Source organism: Triturus cristatus, chromosome 1_1 (assembly GCF_964204655.1).
Source record: "Triturus cristatus chromosome 1_1, aTriCri1.1, whole genome shotgun sequence".
Taxonomy (NCBI): Eukaryota; Metazoa; Chordata; class Amphibia; order Caudata; family Salamandridae; genus Triturus; species Triturus cristatus.
Window position 1 is genome coordinate 35029289 of NC_140579.1, and position 15756 is coordinate 35045044.

Sequence of the window (15756 nt, forward strand, 5' to 3'; positions counted from 1 at the left end):
ATGCCCACGAATGCCCCCTAGGGGTGGGAAACTGCAAATTAAATTTCGGCCATTTCCTCTGAAAGGCTGATCTGGCTGGGGGAGCCATGGCGCAGGAAACTAAGAGTAACTCCTGAGGCCCCCATTATATTACTGAAACGTGTACTTCTCCGTTTATCATTTGAAACGTAAGACTACAGGTCCCACAATGCAATGAAAAAGCCACGTCTGGATAAGGTCTTCACATCTGACAGCTTGACCTTTTCACAGGAGAGTTGGATACAGGAAATAAACGCCCTCTTATAACTGATATTAAACTGATGCTTTGTAGCAACGGACCTGGGTGTAGTTAATCGACACTACAACTCCCAGAATCCGCTGAGGTATTAAAGTGTTTCCCAGGACTGTAGAGATGGAGTGAATCACAGGTAATACTTGGTCTCCTTGTTTGTAGAAAGGATTACTGCAGGGCACAGCTGTGGTATTTGAGTGTATGTGTTTGTTGCAGCCCCCAAGGCTCTCTGTAGCTTGATCAGCACCTCGAGGGAGATGGGTGGCCTGGTCACGCCCCCTCAGTTATTACTCGCCCTCCAGCAGCTGCCCCAGTAAACTGGCTCTGGTGGGCGGGGCGCTCCCTCTGCGGACAGGACAGGCCTCGGTGCAGCAGCGCCATGGAGCAGGTGAGGGCCGTACAGGAAACTCGGAATATTCCATTCGGAGTGAAAGGGAGGTTAAGTCATAACTCTGTCCTCCCTCACTGGGTCAGTGCATGAGTGTCTGCCTGGGTGGGTATGTAAGGGGCGGGGCTTATAGGTCATAGTAATGCACAGTGCAGACGAAGGAATAGAGTGAGTGTTTATGTATCACGGCCCAGCCAGCCAAGGCCGCCTTCCAAGGCCATTTCCAGAGCCGGGGGAGCAGCAGTTTTTATGGCTGCTGTATTCATTCGTGGTACTCGTCGAAAAGTGCGTTGATACCTTTTCTTGGTGATGTTCTTCGAGGCGCCATCTAGAGAGCGGAGATAATTGGGGCAGAGCTCTCACGTTATCCAGGCCCATGAGTGATTAGAGCGTCCAGTCCAGGTTTTTGGTCTTGAATTCTGGGACTTGTAGTTCTGTTTTTTAGTTTATTACTAAATCAAAAGTTCAGGTCCTAGAATGCATATAAAAAACATCTCACGGACGGATCTGGGAAACTTGAGAGTTCTCTGGGGTGAGGATAGAGCCCCCCAGACCTCCACAGGCAATGGGGGGCTTCTGGGTTTTTAAGGGGCTCAGCTGGACGAGCTGATGTCAGTTACATAAGAGGAGACGCCCCAGTGGAGGGGGTCCCCGGCGAGTCCCTTTCATCACATCCAGTGTAATTATAGGTTGTGTGAAAGTAATCCAGACTTGGAAACTTTTTCAGGGGAGCTGAGGGGGACAATCTATTTTCGTGTCCATGCCTTTGGTAAATGTATTTGCAGTCAATGCGGGTGTGATCGTGATAGAAACCAAACCCCATAGGGCTATCACACCGCTCTGGCAGGAGTCCACCCTGTTGTTTGAAGTCTTCTCGGGACCGTAAAAATCTGCTTGAGGAGGAGGTTGCTGGAGCACCCGGGAACAGCCGACTGCAGAATATTTTATGGATAAACAACAAACCATTGATAGCACAAAGAATCTTGGAATACCTTGAGACCTCGTTGCTGAAGAGAGGCGGCGCCATTGACCGATTCTGTCGCACCTCTGGGCGGTATCGCGATATCTTCCCGCTCAGCGGGCTCCAGGAACTAACCCCCGCACTGCGCCCATTCCGGGAACCGTACCATACTTGTGCCTCTGCATTACGGGCATAGCCAATAGTCATTGCCTTTTTGTGGTGGTTGTTGTCCGCAGTTTTTATTACTCATTACACACATCATATTTGTACATTCCCCTGGACACCTTCTGGGGTCATAAATCATTATCATACATGATCACAAATTAGTTAAAACTCGGCGTTATTGGACATCATAACTCATGGGTCATAAATCATCGGGTGTCATAAATCATTCTGCCGCAACCGGCCATTATTTCTCTTTCATAAATCACTCTGCCTGAGCATCATAAATCACGGTCATAAATCATCGGGATGTCATAAATCATCCTGTCACAATCTGTCATCATTCTGTTGTTATAAATCACTCTGCATGGGCATCATAAATCATCTTTTGGCCATAAATCACTGGTTTGTCTTTTGCTCATTTGCATCTCCTAGGGTCGTAAATCACCCTGACCCTGACAGCTCGTAGATTGTTCTTTGTTTTCCACGCCCCTTTGCATGTGGGGGGGTAGCCTTTCCCCGGAGTTAGGCCCCAACTCGCTACCTTGCTAGTCTCCTTTTGTGCCCTGCCGTCTGACCGGGGCTGGGCTGCGAGTGCCGTTTCCGTTTGCTACCCCGCTCTTTGTCAGGTATACTCACCCAGCCGTAAGGCATCCCAGAGTGAGTGGCCCTCCTATACACCGCCCTGTCGGTGTATTTCCATTACTAAACCAATGCACCTTTTTGTTTCCACCTTTTTTGGTTGGAATTGCGCACCCTCTGCGCTAACTTTGTGTGTGGGCAGCATCTTTCCCCGGAGTTAGGCCACAGCTGGCTACCTTGCAGGACCCTCTTGTGCTCTGCCATCCGGCGGGGGCTGGGCTGCGAGTGCCGTCTCCGTTTGCTACCCCGATTTTTGTCAGGCGTACTCACCCAGCCGTAAAGCATCCCAGAGTGAGTGGCCCTCCTTCTACACACCGCTCTGTCTGTGTATTTCCATTACTAATCCAATGCACCTTTTTGTTTCCACCTTTTTTGGTTGGAATTGCGCTCCCTCTGCGCTAACTTTTGTGTGTGGGCAGCATCTTTCCCCGGAGTTAGGCCACAGCTCGCTACCTTGCAGGACCCTCTTGTGCTCTGCCATCCGGCGGGGGCTGGGCTGCGAGTGACGTCTTTGTTTTGCTGCCCCCTCTTATTAGACCACTTCACTTAGCCGTAAGGCATCCCAAAGTGAGTGGCCCCCACTTCACTTAGCCGTGTGAGGCTTCCCAATTGCTATCATGCTCGGCATCCTTGCCCTCTGCCACCCTTATCCTCCTACTAGGGCATCCCAATCATGTCATTGATACAACGGGGACCCAGCTTAGGGTGCTTTTCATCCTGCGACTACCAGCCAGTTGTGTCATGGTCTTACCTGGGATGGTGGTCCCGTGTCATGCTGGTGAGCAGAAGATTCTAAAACAACCCAGAGATTTTGCAAGGAGACTTGCGACCTGAGTCGCCTGCACAAGAAAACAGGGGAGTCTGCTGGAAATGGTGAAATCCCAAGCAGGGTGACTGAGGATTTCTGCACCGTGTTTTTTTAACTCTCCTTCAAGGCGTCGGACTAGCTGCAGCTCGCTTGTGAGTGTCATCTGGCCGGGAGTGTGGAATTTAATATAATATCTACTTGTCTATGGGACAGGTTGCTTCATAAATCTACTTGTCCTGTAAAAAAAATCCACGTGTCCCTTTGGTGCCACGTAGTGCAGCCATAGCAATCTTCTTAATAAAGAGCTCTGATTATAGCCTCCTGATTATGCCAGGGCTCATATAATAGTAGGGTTTGAATTCTAGCAATTCCCGCATTTTACCACCTGTCACAGATCTACATATTGGGGCTAGAGGTAGCGGTAAGCAATAGTACCAGGGTAGGAATGCGCTTTGGAGTCTGTGCAAACCTACTAACTTGCAAGTTTTAGGGGTTTTCACCAGCTCTTCTCTAATATTTTCCCATACTGAGAGAGGATGGAAATTTACTCCTGACAAGTGTAGAAAGAAATCTTCCACGGAAAATAAGTGGTTGGAGGGAAAGTGAACTTGTAAACGCTCAACAGATTTTCGCATGAGCGAAATCTACACATACGTGTTTGCTTGTGCTAAAATGCAGTTCACAAATGTTTTTTTTAGGAATGTGATTTTTCTAGCCTACTTCTGTCAATTATTGTGAATTCATGCAAGCTGTAAATCTGCACTAGTGCAAGAGCATATACCATGGGTGCACTTTTGTGACTTTATTTAAGAAATTGGCCCCAAATTAGGTCTTGAGTTTGCCAAGACCATGTTTTAAAATTACAAATATGTGTGTCTCTGTCACTCACTCTCACTCTCTCTCCTGGCCTCACTGCGAGTGACCGCATTCTGCTCTTCCAGAAGGAGCATATCGGTACACAAAGTAGCTTTTTTAGTGACAGAGACTATTGTGGTAATGCGTTCTTTTTGCGACCAAAACATATTATTGTTTTTTTTCAATGGTGAGGGCCTGGCAGCTCCAACAACAATAAAGTTTTACAATACCATGTCAAAACAAGACCAGCATTGACAAAACCAAATGGTTGCACTGATTTTCCATTATGAATATTTTTGGGGAATACTAGCATACCTCAGAGTATCCTTTTTTGGGTGAACATTTAATTTGAAAGCAAAGACATCAATCTTGCATTCGAGCATCTGCAAATAGTTGCATCTAATCAGAGAGACATCTGGGAATACTATATGTAGCCTCACATTGCTAAACTTTGTAAACATGTGTATGCATTTTTATACTGGGACCACTGTCACAGTGCAGTCCGAGCTTACGTTTCCTTAGAGTGCTTGCCCTAGTAATAAAGACTTTGCATTAATGAGCCATAAATACAAGTTCAAACCGCATTAACACCTGGACACAAGTAGTACCGTAACTGCAGACAATGCCCTTCCCTTATCCATAATGTGGTACTGCAAACTGGCAGCCAAAGGGTTTGTGCTGCAGGGGGTTGGACAAAATAGGCATGGAAACTTGCTGTCCTTGACCACAACAATATTTCCTAGGAGTCGGACTATAGGAATTCCACACCCCTGATCTAGTGAATCTTTCGTCCATAGATCTAAATAGGGAGGAGCCACTTATAAACAAACCACCCGCGGCCCATCTTTTTGTTCTATTATCACTATGAGCATGTGAGTAAAAACAGAATATCGCCTGGCTCACTGCTCAGGCTCCAGCTCGCTGCCTGGTCCACTCCCATGCGGTGCCGGCCAGCGTGGTGCAGCGATGCGGCACTGCAAAAGTGAGTAGCGTGGAACTGCAGCTGTGCACTGCACCACCAGGATGCTTTGTGTTGGCTGTGGTGCCTGGTGAGGAGCAGCCGTGTGAGTGCAGGCCGGCCTGCACTAGGAAGCTGCTACAATGCATGGTCCACCCTCTGCACAGCTTCTTTCACGCCTATTGGAAGGGTCTTGGGGCCAGATGTATCAAAGGGTTTTACCCATTCTGTGTCTATGGGAAAATGTGCTCATACATTTGGCCCCTGGATCTGTGACTGACCAGGCCCAAGCCTTTAATATAATGGCATAGGGAGTCCTTTCTAGGAAAGGCTAATCTTACAAGCCTGGCTGCATCAATAGGCATGAATCAGCCTTTGGTGAAGAACGTCATTTGTGCCATTCCTGTAAAACTAAGATGTGGGCCTCTGACAGACCCCTGGGGGCAGAGAGGCTGGGAGAGCTTTCCTAAACAATGGAGACCCCAAGGCCCATTGAGGAGTCGTCGTCGTCCCCCACCCCCCTCCCCCCTCACCTGAAGCGATTCCTTTCTAACATTTCAGCCCCTCTCTCTCCTCCTTGTCCTGGCTAGCCTTTCAACCCTTTTCTAGAGCCAGGCGTATACTAGACCTATTATTAGAACCCAGCTAGTTACCTTCAGCATAGGAAATGCAATTTGTCTCTCTAATTCATTTTTTATTGAATATTTACATTTTTGTATATGAAAAATTAGAATAGATGTCCAAAAGTAATCTTGGAATTTGTGTATACTGGGCACATCTATCTGTATGCTGAAGCCATCTCTTTAATAGCTGCCACCCTCTAAAGGTGTAATCTAATTTTTAGCATATGGGAGGGCACTGCTAACTCTGGCATGTATCTGGTTTATGTATATTGAGACATATTTCATATCCAACGTCCAATATGTAGCTGTGTTGTTGTTACATTAGGATAGTTATAATATTTGAAACCCTCCGAGCTTCAGCCTGGTGTCCAGACTCCATGTCAGTCCAGGCCTTTAATATAATTGGACGAACTGCAAGTGACGGGAAATTCCATTTACATAGACCACAGTGTCTGACTTTTGGCCAACTGGTCTCGGACCAGAGCACGTTTTGAAAAATCTACGGGGAAAAAGAAGTGAAGAAAAAAAACTGAGGATAAATTTAAGGCAGACAGGATTTCCCACAACGTTAGACCTTTATTTTATGCAACATATATAATCTGTTTAAACTATAACAAGTTCTTGTATTTGCTAATGTTTTTTTTTTCCTCTGGTCTCCCTTGTACAGGACCCTCTGATTAACACAGAGAGCTGCATATCTTCAAAGTGTAAGACAGCTGTGCCCTTAGAAAATGGGGTAAGTGACCAAATACAGAACTGACAGTGGTTGTGGTTGAAATTCAGAGATGCTTTGATTTCACTCGAGGCTGGCCAGGGACCTCCCGATGGGAAGCACATTAAAAACTCTATTGAGATCATTCATATGAAAAGTATTAAAGGGGACAGAGAACAGAAACACTTTAAGTATTTAAATGACAGCAAGAAACACAAAATGGTATTTTCCCCCTTTTCTCCATTTAGCAGAAATTGAACTAATCACACAACTGGGAGGCTCAGCCCTTGGACTTGAGTGTTTCTCTCTGAATGAACACATTCTCTCTTCTGTCATGTTTTAAAAAAATATTCAAAAATGTGATAAAAGCGTCAGAAGTTTGGACTTTGCGTCTCTGCCTTCTTGGTTATTTGCTCTATCATTCTCTGCAATTATAAACCATCAGTGGCAAAGCCAATAGGTCTGTCTTTAATGTGACCATGCTTATAAACACGAAAGTGATGTTTCGGTGCAAAAGCATGTCGGAACCAGACCTTTGAGGTTGGTATTGGTGGTGGTGTTAGTGGAATTGGTCGAGGTGGTGTTGGTCATGGTGTTGATGTTGGCGGTGATGGCATTGATGTTTGAGGTGGTAACGTTGATTATTGCGTTGGTGGCATTGTTGCTATTGGTACAGGTGGTGGTCTACTAAACCCAAAGCAATTGGGAGGCTATGATAGTCTCAGGTCACTTTCAAACCATGACCAAACCATTGAAATATTATTAATGAATTAAAAGGACGTATAACAGTGTACTTCTTAAACAAATAAATGCTGCATTCACCAAGCCCTTGCTAGCTTTCCGACCACAGCCTTGCAGGAATCCCAGCAGTGAAATGCCCATTGCCTTCTGTAAGTACCAGTGTGGAATGCTGCGAGGGAGGGTTATTTGCAGTTCCCGTGCTCGTGCGGCTGCCTCTCGCTCAAAGCCCCAAACCTCTTGACATCGGAGCACCTGGCGAGGAATGCAAGCCCAGGTGACCATGCCCAGCTCCCAGACCTCTTAAAAGCAGCTACCTGCCTCCCTACCCTACAGGAAAGGTTGCAGCATTAGCAGAGGGATGGTGTTTTGTAATTCATTTCAAGATCCGACCGCTCGGCACCTACAAGTACACAGCAGAGCAACCAAAACTATGATTGGGCTTGAGATGAGTGTGTGCAATTGGATGTGATTAGACAAAAAATCAAGGAAGACGAGATCAAGAGAGCACCGGGAGTTCAAAGGACTGCCTGTGAGCGTAACTAAAGGGGAGCCAACGTTGTGAGTAGAATTAGCGGAAGCAACATCGAGATTTCAGCACGGACGTCCTGATCGCCCTGTCTCTCGTGAAAAGTCCAGTGCTGATTCATTGATTCCGCCAGCGGAGAGGCGGAATTTATTAGTAATTCTGCGTTACAACAGTAACACTGAATTACTAAATTCTGCAGATTCCGCTGCCGGACTAAAAGATTTCTCCCAAACTTAGTATTTAGGTGGCACTCCTGAACTCCACTTTGACAGATCAACAGAAAGAAAAGTCTCTGCCTGGTGAGAACTAGAGCAGAATTTTGGCTCGAAACCCTGCCGTCCTCTGCCATCTCTCGACAGTCACAACAGAGTGACTCGTCCTGCAAGCTGGACAACTACCTTGGGTAGCCTGCCAGCACTTCAACAAACACCGAAAGTCTCCATTGAGTAGAGGAGCTACTCCCCTGCACTCCGGAGGAACTGACAAGCAGAGACCAGTCCACTGCCTTGGAGCTCTCTGGCCAGACCAACACCACAGACAACCAGGAGAAGGTACTCATGCTCTGGAAGGTTGGGCCTGTTTCTCACCAAGTGTGAAAACACCAGGACCAACGGGAGCGGTGCCGTATCAACCCTCTGGGTATCGAACACCGACCGCGAGTGTCTAGTCTGGATCCTCACTGCACCAGGACCAAGCAGCCGTCAAGGGACGTCCGCATCACTGAAACCCACATCGAAAGTGGCCCAGGTGCTTTGATTTTGCCCATACCAGCTGTGTGTCCTTGACCGTGAGGTGCATATTTGTGGATTCAGCCCAATCGACCAAACCACTGTGCTCTCAAGCACCCCTACGTGGGTCCTGATGAACCGACTGTGTCCCCATTCTCCATGATCCCTTGTGACCTGAGCTCCCATTTTGGATCCCTTAGACTTGCCCACAAGTTCCCCTGTGTGGCCTCTTTTCATGTGCCCCCCCCCCCTTCTCCATAGCGTGCCAGCTACCAGCCTCACCAGCACCTTGCTCCCAGTAGAACCTTGGCGGTTCCTGACGAACTGCTGGTAGTACTTGGCCCACTTCTACTCTGATTCCACAAGGTGAACCCCTGAAAATGACTGTACCTACCTTTACACATCTTTGACTTTTCCTCCCATAGGATTACGTTGTGCATAAAAGCCCACAGGTTTGAAACGTTCACTTACCTGTGAATATTTTTATCGAAAACTATACTTACCTTGAAACTAAGTACTTGAGTTTGAAATATATATAAAAAGAAGTGTTATTTTTCAAAATTGGTCTCTATTCATTCTTTGAGTGTTTGGGTCTCATTTATTGCCTCTGTGAGTACCACAAATGCTTAGCACCACCCTCTGATAAGCCTAACTGCTCGCCCGCACTAACACTTAAGAGAGTTAGTATTATCTACTTTAGCCTCCGTAAATCAATTGGAGACTCACTGGACTCTCTGCACAGTGTACTTTGTTTTAGTACACTATGTAGAGAGCCAGCTTCCTACAAGGTGGCTGTTATTTCTTGCATATTGTATTTGGCACAAAAGGTTAATATCGTTCAGATAGTGTTTTTAACAATTGCACTTTTTAGGTTTCGCCTGCACATTGCCTGCGCTATGCTTGTGAAATCTCTTCTATTTAATATATCTTAAAAGGGGGCTCTTATCAATTCCCCAAGCCAAATTACTGTGCTAATTCTCCGTTGTGTGGAACTTATTTTTTTTGGTTAACTTCCCCTGACTGCACGCATTTACGATACTTCTACTAAAGCTGTTCACACTGTTTAAGCGCCACTCACTGTCAAGATAAGATCTCTTCCCACAGAAAAGGCAGACCGCTTCTAACAGTATTCTGGAATGCTTGCTTTGTATTACTTAGTAATGTAAATCCGATGCTTTAGACTTGGAACGTTTGTGGTATTTCTTATTCATGCCTCATTACCTTTCTTTGTGCTATGTTGGCATTATCAGATTGTTTTGTTTTTCAAATGAATCTATTCGGTCAATCTGATCAAATTCTAAATGTTGTGGTAAATATTGCAAGTTAAAAATAAAGTTAATATACAAGAACTATGCTATATTTTACTACTAAACAGGCAGCCACAAGTGTAGTTACCTTGCAGGCAACAGGGACATGATTTGAATGTTGCAGCAGGTGCAGTAGCACCAGGCCCACAAGTTGTCACAACTCCTTTAAACGCACAATATTGCTATATATGACTGCTAAACAGGCAGGCACAATTGCAGTTAAAAAGGAACTTGATTTGAATGGTGCAGCAGATGCAATGGCACCGGGCCCCAAAGCTCTAGGCACCCCATTAAACACTGATTATTGCTATCCTTTATTCCTAACCAGGCAACCACAAGTGGGTACCCTGCAGACAACTGGGTCATGATTTGAATGGTGCAGCAGGTGCAGTGGCACTGGGGCCAAAGCTCTAGGGACCCCTCTAAACCCAGATTATTACTAAATTTTACCACTAAACAAGACGGTCACAAGTGCATTTATCTAGTAGACAATGGGGTCATGACTTTAATAGTACTGCTGGTGCAGTAGCAACAGGACCAAAAGCTCTAGGCTTCCCACTAAATGCCTAGTATTTATATTTTACTACTAAACAGGCAGTTTAGTTTTGCAGACAACAGACCCATGATTTGAATGGTGCCGCAAGTGCACTGGCTTGGGGGCGAAAAGCTCTAGGGACCTCACTAAAAGCAGAATATTGCTAAATTAGACTACTAAACGGGCAGTTACAAGTGCAGTTATCTAGCAGGCACTAGTGCCATGATTTCAATGGTGCTGCGGGTACAGTGGTACCGGGTGCGAAAGTTGTCAGAACTCCTCTAAGCAAACAAGTTACTTACCGTCGGTAATGCGTTATCTGGTAGAGACTCTATCTAGCTGGAGATTCCTTACCTTTGAAATTCTCAGGCTTCAGGCTGGATCCGAAAACTTTTGCTGAGCAATACCCCTTGTGTGCGACATCCAGTGGCTCCATTCAGCTCCGCGTGACGTCGTTGGTGTTGGTTATGACTTCACGGTGCCTATATAGGTACCACCCAGGTGCAAAGATGTCAGTGTTTTTTTTCCATCCCAGAAGCGTACAGCCACGAAGTAACTGACGTAGTCGTGTGCAAAACTAGGGCCCTGAAGGGGGAAAACCACCCTAGTCCTACAAAATCAGCTTGCAAAGTGGGGAGGCATGTGTGGGCTGCAAGGAATCTGCAGCTAGATGGAGTTTCTACCAGATAATGCAATACTGAAGGTAAATGATTTGTTAATCTGATTTCTAGACTTCTAGCTGCTGATTCCTTACCTTTTGAATTCGATACCAGAGCCATACCATCCCGGTGGTGGGTTGCGGACTCGCATCCTAAATTAAGAAGTCTCTGTAGAATCTCACTAGTGGCCGTGACAAGCTCCCCTCTTTACCTAGTGATTGTTTTGGAAAATTACAAGTTAAGGACACTTAGAGGACGACTACAAGCAAACCCTTTTGGACTTAGAGGTGTCTAGGGTCAACACCCACGGGAGCACAAGAGTACTCTTGTTACCTCACCCAGGGAAGCCGGGTGCATAGGTGTCTTTTGGTGTCGGGTCGCGTCGTCGTACTGGATCGTGATTAGTCCCTAACATTTCAACCTGTCTAGATTACATGTGTGCAACCTATGGTCCACTGTATCTGGTGCCCCTTTGAATGGACACTGGACATTTGCCTGGCTTCCCGGACATCCGCTACCTTTTGACATTGGACTGCTGATGAGTCCCTTGGTGACTCATTTTCAGAACTCTTCTTTAACTTTGCTGCTTCTTCATATTACAAAGTGTGAGCCACTAGCCCTATGAGGAAACGTGTGCATCGGCACATGGATCATTGAATATAGACTTTGATAACACGGATACAGGTGGCTCAATAACCGTCTCTGCATCAGCTGAGACCGGAGATCATATCTGTTCTTTGTCGCTTGTGACTTGGGCAGTCGAACAATCATCGTGCAGAATCAGACTCCTTTATCGAGTGTTTAGCATTTGAAATGGCGAGTGATGTAATGGATTCCTGCGAGGCACCATAAATATATTGTTTTTCTAACTTGACATTGTCCTCTATTCATTCTCAGTAACTCTCAATTCTAAACTATACTTTGAGTGTGTTCTGATTACATTTATTATATTTAGTATTGTAGTACTATTAGCCTGACCAAAGGGAGGGTGTCACGTTTCCTGCATTGCCCGTTGTGGTTGTCCCTATGGTAGCCTAATTGTGCATGTTATAGTCCACATTTTTGCACATGTTACTTTGTGCCACATATTACTTTCACAAAGAACCTGCATATGTTTTTGCATTCTGTTCTTTTCCTGAGACTTAGTCTGAACATGCTAGACTAGGTCAAACTTCAATGCTCCTTGTTGTTCTCTGGTTAGACAATCGTTCCTAGATATAACACGAGAACGCAGCTGCTGTTTGTGAGCACACACAGTTTGTCATATAACTGAGCACAGGAGTTGGAGAAAGGACACTGAGTGAGAATGCTGAGACGAGTTTGCTACATCAGCTGAAATGTAGAAAAATGTATCTGTATATGCGAAGGTACGGTGTCTGCCGCTAATGCCGGAGATCTTTTATATATAATTATTTAGCTTCAGTAGAAAAGGAGGGGCTTAGGCTAATCTGCCTTATAACATGACAGGTCTGTTTATAGTATATGCTTCAATAGCAATGCTAACAGTATTTTTACATTTTTCTTCTAATTGAGGCACGAATGCTACATTTCAGGACGCGATAGTTTGAATAAATATTCTAAACTTCCTATGTGTCTTTTGCTTATTTTATTGTGGAAGAGTGAAAGAGCGAAAGGGTGATTCCCGTTACTGCGATCCCTGTTCGGGTCGACCGTATTGTGTTCTGAGGTACCAATTCACTTGTTTGTCTGGTAAGGTTTGGGGAGCAAGTGAGGCACTATAGTTAGTTAGTCAGACTCTGGCTCATTGTTATTGAGGTGGTATGGTGACTCAGTCCCTACCTGCTGATGTTCTGTGGTCCTAAGCATAGTTATGTTCCTGAGCAGAATCCTTGCAACAAAGCCACCGAGCCCAGATACTTCCAGGCAGCCCAAGCCCCTTGGGAAAGTCCCAAATAGCTTGCACCCCCCCCCCCCCCCCCCCCACTGCCCCCACCCCATCTAACATGCCCAACACATAGGGCCTCAAACTGCTCATGCACCCCTACTGGTTCAGGTGAGCATACACGAGTGACTGGGCGGTTTGTGGCTGTTGTAGATAGGGATTCATTGAGTGTTGGTAATGAAGGAAATTCCATTCCTCTGGGAACTGGTGATGAGGGTGAGGACTACAAGATTTCCCCAGGTAGCCAAGGAGACTACAGAGAGCGACTTTGAAGGTGAAGTCCGGTCACAAAGAACACCGCATAGCTTAGAGAGAATGAGACAAACTAGACTGGGCAAGGAAGACCGGTGTGAGCTAAAATTAGAGAGAGAGCACACACCCAGGAAGTGCAGCAAGAACACATAGTTGCGCGCTCTTCATAGGAGGGAAGTAGGGACAGGAACAGGGCATCACTGTGGGAAGAATCGGATGCAGAAATAGATTAGGTTTTTAGCAGGGATGAGAGCCTCCACAATTGGTGACAAAGAAAAGGGGGCAACCAGGAAATAAAAGTCTAAGGGAGTCTGGTACTAACCAAAACCGAGATGCATGGAAGAATAAAATGGCACCCTTGCGTGCACACAAGGGGAGCACTGACTAGGAGGTGCGCTGCTCCACCTGAGCGCATGACAAAGACAAGTTATCCCTGAGGGAAATAATAGCAAGAGAGGAAGGTGAGCTCTTTATGTGCTGTTCTGACACCTATTGGCCTACTGGGCTTGGAGACCAATGTGATAGACCTTGTCCGGAGGAAGGATCATTTGAGCCAGAGGACATTGCTCTAGCGGAATACTGTATCTGAGATGGAGGAGGAGATCCCAAGTTGAACTTTCCCTAGATGCAGCAATGCCTAAAAAGATGGGAACGCCATGGTGGGGGGGAAACCAGAAATAAGAATGTACCCTCTACTACAGAGGGGCACAGCCGGGATCATAGATGTGTCATGGGCTCAGATGGATAAATGGAGGGGTTAAGGACAATGTTACCTTTGTTGCTGAAATGAGCAGGGAAATGGATTTTCTGCTTCGAAAATAACACTGCAGGAGTAAACCTAGCAATAGGTGATATTAAAAGTCAGCTACGTAGCCAATCGGAGAGCAGCAGACTAGCACGGTGCTCACCCAAGCTTGAATCCCAGCAAAGACGCTAAAAGACACTGAGCATGATGGGGCTGCATTTAATTCATACAGGCACTGAATATGAAATGCCATGAGTGATATGTTCCCTGATCCCTCTGATGTAGGAGGGCTACTGGCAGAGACTATGAAGCCAAGAGAGCGAATAACCGATTTCTTGAATAGCTTGGGGGAATGATGGGGACAAGAGACAGGACAGCCGTGGATTGATATGGGCCCACAAGTCTCACTATTTTACACCGAGATTCAGAGCGGACTGGAAACTGTGGTAGGGTGTGTCAACAAACTCTCTGGCGGGTGATACAACCCTATATATTGCATTACCATAAAAAGAAGCAAGAAAAGGACAGAAATTGGAGCAAGCCCAGAGAGACACTGCTAAATTGGTCCAAAACAAATAGAAAAAGACCGTTTAGGCCGCGAGTGCACAGATGGCACCCATCTCAAACGGAGCTCTGCTGCAAAACCCCAGAGGGTTTCAGCTCTGCTATGGTGGTGGAGGCAGGGAGGTTGGCATTAACCAGACCTACGATTGCCACAGGTTGGGCAACCTGGTAGACTGATGCCAGTTAAAGGTATACCGTGAACAGAGACCGATGGGCCAGTCACCACAAAACTCTGCGAATGCTCATCCACGAAACCAAGCACAGGGGAGTCAGAGTGCACCCTACACTCAGCCTCAGGGAGGTCAGCCATCTGCCGCACCCCTGCAGCAGGGTTTAGGAGGTTGGACAAACAAACCAACAGGGTCTGGGGCCACAACCCCGGCAGGGAGAGGTAACAGTCTGTGTGGGTAGCGCTTTCACACAATCACAAAACCAAAAAGCGCATTGAGTTAAAGCCCCCCCAGCATAATTAAGAATAATTAGCACCCACTCCCCCTCTTCCCCAAAAATTGTACCAAATCAAAAGCAGGACAAATGAGACGACTATAACATTTCAAACTTTTACTTGTGTCCAGGGATTCAGAGTGACTGAGGGCTGCAGTATGTGGTCTGTCGACCAGGCATCCTCACTAAAGTTCGCCATCAGTAAGCAATATTACGGGAGTGTGTAATAGCCAGGTTACCTACGACGCCTCCGCGAGCCAAGCCCACACTCTGCTGCTGATCCCACTGGGGTTGGCTGGCCACTATGTGGGCAGGGTAGCTCCCAGAGAAAATCTTTAAAAAACAGATACCAAGGTCCCCACATTACAATAGTAAATAGGGACGGGTTCCAATCACCAAATTGTTCCCATTTTTGGGCATCTGGCCTGGGAATAATGTTTCCTTCATGGCGTGTAGTCCCAACAGTGCCTCAAAAACGCTAGAAGTCTCCAGCCATTGGAGGCCCCCTTTCAGTTCTAAAATGAAGCTATCCTCCGTATTGGGAACCAGAATTCTCATGCATTTGGAGCAGTAAAAATCCTACAAGCTACAGTGCACGCACAAGGAACAAATAAGCTGCAAAGCGTCCAAATGATTTAGAGTTCAAGCCTTCAATTGGGGGGAGGGGGGATTCACCAAGGTGACCAGGCATCCCAGAATTTCTAAGGCAGCCATGGTGCATCATCATCCAGCAGACTGTGGCAAAATGTTTTACGTGAGGCCCTGGGTTTTACATTTTTGCACTCCCAAACAATGTTTTGGTTTTTTTCTTCAAATTCCGAGATCTGGCTACAATGCATACTGTGGTATTCTTGATATAGGTATATGCATGCATAGTAAGTAAATAAGTAATTGTTGGAAAGCTATAGAATGTTATGGGTAGAACAGAATGTGATGACATGGTGACTTGATGTCGCTCTTGAAGGCAGTTGA

General features: G+C 46.2%; 1 protein-coding gene across 1 annotated transcript in view; it reads left to right on the forward strand.

Annotated features, from left to right (window-relative positions):
* Positions 1 to 583: 583 nt before the first annotated feature.
* Positions 584 to 15756, forward strand: part of LOC146869262 (uncharacterized) — an 85147-nt gene continuing 69974 nt past the window's right edge. Inside the window, exons 1-2 of the mRNA XM_085632964.1 lie at positions 584 to 659; positions 6336 to 6404. Of these exons, the coding sequence (XP_085489090.1) occupies positions 651 to 659; positions 6336 to 6404 (78 nt within the window). The 5' untranslated portion in view covers positions 584 to 650. The remainder of the gene's footprint in view (positions 660 to 6335; positions 6405 to 15756) is intronic.